General features: G+C 64.9%; 1 protein-coding gene across 2 annotated transcripts; it reads right to left on the bottom strand.

Moving 5' to 3' along the window:
• Positions 1-772: 772 nt before the first annotated feature.
• IRX6 (iroquois homeobox 6) lies at positions 773-5510 on the bottom strand. 2 transcript variants are annotated; one of them, XM_074839451.1, is made up of 8 exons: positions 5310-5510; positions 3977-4222; positions 3606-3715; positions 3252-3332; positions 3025-3143; positions 2371-2886; positions 2020-2121; positions 773-1772 (listed from the first exon to the last, which is right to left on the bottom strand). In XM_074839451.1, the coding sequence occupies exons 1-7, from the start codon at positions 5352-5354 to the stop codon at positions 2021-2023; spliced, it is 1218 nt and encodes a 405-aa protein (XP_074695552.1). In that variant the 5' UTR covers positions 5355-5510; the 3' UTR covers positions 773-1772; position 2020. The 2 variants fall into 2 exon arrangements, with proteins under 2 accessions (XP_074695552.1, XP_074695551.1); XM_074839450.1 differs by having other exon boundaries at positions 3025-3332.
• Between the last annotated feature and the right edge of the window lie 221 nt (positions 5511-5731).

Here is a 5731-nt window from a genome sequence, read left to right as displayed (position 1 = left end):
GGAGCCGGGTCGCTCCCCTGCGCGCTGGGCGGAGGCGGCCGGGACGCGGCGGGGAGCGGGGACCGGCCGCTGCGGACACGCGTGGGCAACCTGCGCTTTGTTCCCAGGGCAGATAATACCTGTGCCCTCCGGTGGAAGAGCAGGGGCGGAAAAGCCGCCTTGCAAGAACCCTTCGAAAGGGCCTAATACTCTATTTACAAGCTCTAATCCTTCAAATCCGACTTGAAATAATGTTTATCTTTTCGCAGTTTAATTTGCCCTACTCTAAGCTGCGGGTCATTGCAACAGACTGCGGCTTCGGCGCCGCCGCCCGCCCGGGGCTGCTCCGCAGCGCGCGAAAGCCCCGGGGTCGGGCCTCTGCGGCGGGGCTCCGGGCCGGCCCCTGCCCCTCTCCCGATGGGCCCCTGCCTCGCTCCCGATGCTCCCCTGCCCCTCTCCCGATGGGCCCCTGCCCCGCTCCCAGCCGCTCCGTTACCTGCCGGACCTCGTGTACGCTTACACCGCCCCCCCTTTCCCGCCCGACAAAGTTTGCCTGCCGTGACAGGGGCCCCCGCAGACCGGGGCTGCTCCGCTCCCTGCCCAGCCCGGGAGGGACCGGGGCTCGAAGCGGGGCCGAAGCCGGGGCAGCCCCCGCCGCCTCTCCCCGCGTTGACCTGCAGCTTCTCCCTTCCCCTGCGAGCTGCTGCTCCGGTCACAAACCCGGAGTCGTCCCAGCTCTGCAGCCCCACTTGTCTTGGTAGCCTTTGGTAAACATACAGAAGTCTACTCGATATTCAAGATTGATTTCCCTGATTTATTAAGGCAGAATTCATTGGACTCTATTGACCACAAATGACTTAATGTAAATGTTGACCCCGGTGAACTTGGAAATAGCAGGTATCGGGTTGATCTATAGATGACCTCTTAATTACCACAGTTATTAATTTAAATTATTGCCACTGCTTCTACAGACAGGAACAAAGAAACATTCTTTCCTCATCCCTGCTTAGTTTATTAGTCTGAACACAAAGTGTTTGATGACACTTTTAATTAAACAGAAATAATGCAGAGATATGGTTTCCCTTTCCCATCTGTCCTGTGAAGTGCAGCACTGCTCTTTTCACTGACTGACGGCGGTGACCCACGAACAACGTCCTCCTCCGCCGCCCGGTCGCCCCCCGCTGCCCGGGGGTGCCCCGGCCGTGCCCCGGGGCGGGCGGCGGGTGCCCGGGGCTGGGGCCGGCTCCTGGCCGAGGAGCTGCGGGGTCACAGGACGGCTTCACGGCCTTCAGCTCATCCGTGTTAATTAGACTCTGAAAAATACTTTCAGCGGTATCTATGTACAGCGACGGGAAATCAACAGCCCGGCGTGACCTGCGCCGCTCCTCTCCCGCCGCCTCGGGACGGCGCGGAGCAACCGCCAACAAACGCGCCTTGGAAGAAGCAGGTTTGGGAGGAAAAGGAAAAACAAACCACGACGTGGGGAAAGAAAAGATTAGTCTTGTTTTTTTCCTTTTCTTTTTTGGCAAAGACGTTAAGGAGGGTTGTCGAACAAACGGAAAGTGGGCGGCGGGTGAGGGGGTCGCCGGTCCGCGGGCGCGGCCGCTCCGCCCGCCGCGCCCCTCGGCCCCATGTGAGCAGCACGTTGTGCGGCGGCGGGCCGCCTCCCCGGCGAGGGCAGGGCCGGACCTGCGGGCTGGGGGGGGGTCACCGCCGGGCCGGGGAGGGGTGTCGGTCGGTGTTGGAGCCCAGAGCCTCGCTGCAGCCGGAGCCCCAGGAAGGGGCGGGCGGCCCTGCGGGAGGGAGAAGGCGGTGATGAGCGGCTCCCGGGCGGGCTCCGGTGCCTGCCGGAGCCCCGCCGGCCCTCCCCGGGGCCGCGCCCGGGGCCGGGGCGGTGCTGCCCCGCCCCGACGGGAGCTCCGGGAGCGGGGCCGAGCGGTGGCCCTGGCGCTGCGCTGCCGGGCCGGGGCCGCTCCGGTGGGCCGGGGCCGGGCGGGCGGCTCGGTGCGAGGTGGGCCCGGCCGCCGGCCCGTCACATACCTCAGCGCCGCAGCACCGGCCGGAACGCCGTCCGCAGCCTGTCCAGGCAGGGCCCGCCCCGCTCGGCGCCTCCCGGGCCGCCCTTGGCGCCCCGCCCGAAGCCTGCACAGACACAAGGCGCTCGCCGTGGGCACAGCCCGGCCCCGCCGCCCTCCCCGGCCCGCTCGCCTCCAGCGGGGGAGCCTCGGCGTCTGCACCGCCGGGGGAGGGGGGGGCCCGGCCGCACCCCGCCCGACACCTGGGCCCGGCGGCGGGGGAGGGTGTCAGCGCGAAGGCGGGCTCACGCCGCGCCCTGGGTCCCGGCCCGGCCCGCCGTCCCCCCCGTCCCCGCGGCCCCGCCGCCGCGGGTACCTTCGCCCGCCGCCGCGTACTGGCACGGCTCCCCCAGGCCGCGGTGGGACGCGCAGCTCCGCGGGAGCGGCTGCAGGTGGAAAGCGGCGCTCCGGAAGGCCTTGGCGAGCAGGGGCTGCTCCCCCGCCGCGCCGCCGCCTCCTTCCGCGCCGCGGCCCTCGGGGCTGCCCCTGCGCGCCGCGCTGGCCCCGGCCGTGCGCGCCAGCGACCAGATGCGCGGCTTCTCCGCGGGCGCGTAGGGCGGCGGCGGGCCGGCCAGGGCGGCGGGGGCGAAGCCCGCGGCGGGGGCCTTGGCGCAGGGAAAGGCGCGGAAGGGGCCGGGCAGGCTGCAGTCGCTCCGCGGAGCCTCGGGCAGCGCCGCGCCGAGGCTGGGGGCTTCCTGCAGGGAGCTGGCCCGGCCCTTCTCCGGCTTCCCCGCCTCCTCCTCCTCCTCCTCCTCCTCCTCCTCCTCCTCCTCCAGGTCGTCCAGGTCGCTGAACCGCAGCTCCTTGTCCTCCTTGCAGCTCTTCTGCTCTACTTGGACACAGCGGGGAGGAGGGGGCGGCGGGGCGTTAGTGCGGGTGCGGGGAAGTTGGGGGAGGGGGAGCGGGGGGGGCTCGAATCGGCCGCCACTTCGAGCTACTTCGAGGCGCCCGTCCTGCCTCTCCCGCCTACCTCTGCCTTCGCTCTCCGCGCCGTATTCCTCCTCTTCCCGCGGGGTTTCTTCTTTCCTCTCTTCCCCCGCTTTGTTCTTGGGAGACCAGGTCATTTTGTTTTCTTTCTTGAGCCTCCGTCTGGCGTTAGCAAACCAAGTGGACACTTGCGTCAGGGTCATTTTGGTGATGATGGCCAGCATGATTTTCTCTCCTTTCGTGGGGTAGGGGTTTTTGCGGTGCTCGTACAACCAGGTCTTGAGGGTGCTCGTCGTCTCTCGCGTTGCATTTTTGCGTCTGGCCGAACCGCTGAAATCCACCGTCCCGTACCTGCTGGGAGATGGTTAGGAAGGGGGGGGCGGCGGGAGCCCGGCATGAGCCCCCTGGCCCGGCCGCAGGCCGGTGTGGCCCTGCCCGCCCCCCTGCCGGCCCCTGCCCGCCTGCCATCGCTGCCCAGGTTTGATTTTAGCGGACCGGTGCTCCCGGGGCGCCTCGTTTCTGTCGTACAACGTTTGCCAGGTCGGAGCCCCCCGCCCCCCGCCGTTTGCTGTCGGCTGCTGCCTCGCAGGGGGACGCTGCTGCTGGTGGTCAGCGGGGTTTTACCTGTCGTACTGGTACTGCCCCAAGGAGTGCTCGTAGGAGTAGTAGGCGGCGGGCTGCGCGATCCCCGAGGGCAACGTGCCGGCGCCCTCCTTGATTTCATACTGGGGGTTCTGCGGGGGAAGCAGCAGCGGTTGGCGTCGAGCAGGAGGGGAACCCCGCCGGCCCCCCGCCGCCCCCCCGCCGGCCCCCCGCCGCCTCGGGTCCCGGCGGCAGCCAGGTCCCTTCGCCCCCCACCCCGACGGGACGGCGGCGGTTCCGCGCCCTTCGGCGGTCCCCGGCCCCGACACCGACCGCTCACCGCGGAGTTTGCCGCCTGTTGCACACCCCCCCCCCCGCCCCCCGTCCGGCGCGCTGCCCGGGCGGGCACTCACCAGCGCGGTGTAGAGCGCGGCGGGCTCGGCGCTGTAGGGCAAGTAGTTGCCGTAGCCCTGGCCGGCGGCGTACGGGGCGCCGTACATGCCCAGCGCCGCATTGAGCTCGGCGCGGCCGGGCGGCAGCAGCCGGCCCTCGTACGGGCCGCAGCACAGCGAGGCGGCGGCCGGCGCCGCGGCGGCATCCGGGCCGGAGCGGGGGGCGGCCTCGCAGCAGGTCGTGCTGGGGCTGGCGGGGACGAAAAACTGCGGAGAGGAGAGGGGAGAGCGGGACGGCGCCGAGTGACTGTCGGGGCAGCCCCATCGCGGGGAGTTTAGGAGCGTGTGCGCGTGTGTGTGTGTGCGGGGGGCGGGGGGGTGAGGAGGGGGATAGGAAACCCGGGCTGAGGTGACTAATTATAGAAACCGGGAAATAAACGGAATGGGAAGCGGGAGCCCCTGGGAAGGGGGCCACGATTAATCAAGCAGGCAAAAGTTTAAGGAAATAATTGTTCTCGAAAACGGCAAAAGATCTGCACGGCTCCTTCCTTCCCGCCCCCCGCTCGGTCCGTTTGCATTGATTTAAAGGCAAGAAGTTGCGATTACAGTTAATTTGACAATAGACAAAGCAGTAAATATGTCAGCTAACGCAATCGAAGGCATTTGATTTCAATAAGTTCAAGGGGACAGCTAACTTCCCAAGCGAGGGAGGCACATCTTGCAGTGATTACGGTGTATAAATAATTCTACCCAAATAAATCGTGACTCGAGGTACGGTATAGCGACGACTTAGTTCATACAGGGTGCCGGGATGGGGGTGGGGGGTGTCCTTCGGAAATCGTATGGGGGGGGGGGAAATCCCGACAGATCCTAATAAACCACAGGAAAAGGACCGACCCGGGAGGAAGGGTGGAGGAAGCGGCACAGCCCGGTTCCGCAGAAGCGGTAGCGCAGCCCCGAGCCGGCGGAGCCGCTGTCCCCTCCCGCCCGCCGCGGGGGCAGCGCCCGGCGCTCCGCGGGCAGCTCCGCGGGCTCGGAAATCGGTCGCAGCCGGGATTTATGTATTTATTTGTTTGTTGCACTTAAAACTGAACGGTGGAGGAGGGGGGGAGGGGGAATTACCGGTTTCCTAAACGCCTTTGCTGTGCACACTGCGAGTTATTTGTTTAAGCCTAACACAACACAAACGAGACATAAACACACACGCACATTTTTTAAAAAAAGGCTCCAGATGTGCCCTTTTAAAAAAAGACTCTAAGTAAGGGAAAGGGAAGAAAAAAAGGGAGGGGGAACAAGACATCTGGACAGCAGCAGCAGAATCTGAACAAAAGTGAGTGCTGCTCACTCGCCTTACCTGTGAAGTGGTGCTGTAGGGGTATCCGAACTGAGAGAAGGACATAGTTGCTCCTTATTTTTGGACCATAGGCAATATTTTCCCCCCAAGATCGATTGTAACTAAACCCTGCTTCAAGATGCACCTTCTCACACACACATTTCCACGTATGGCTTTTTTTTTTTTTTTCTCAATTATAGATGATTGCACTTAAGAAAAGCAGCCAGACATCTGAGGGGGGGGGGGGGGGGGGGGTTGGTGCCTGGATTAAAAAAATAGGCTACCCCCCACTTCCCATCGCTCTTAATAAATATGTTTGTAGAGAGAGAGTTTAAAAAGCCACCCCACATGTATGGAGAGTTTAAGTGCAAAGGGGCTTTTGCAAAGAGGGGGGGAAAAAATCACGTAGGGCTTGCAAGATACGGAGCTTGCTTGTATTATTT

The sequence above is a fragment of the Strix aluco genome, chromosome 14 (genome assembly GCF_031877795.1).
Source record: "Strix aluco isolate bStrAlu1 chromosome 14, bStrAlu1.hap1, whole genome shotgun sequence".
Lineage (NCBI taxonomy): Eukaryota > Metazoa > Chordata > Aves > Strigiformes > Strigidae > Strix > Strix aluco.
Note: the sequence above shows the minus strand (reverse complement) of the source record. Positions and strands in the feature narration are given on the sequence as shown.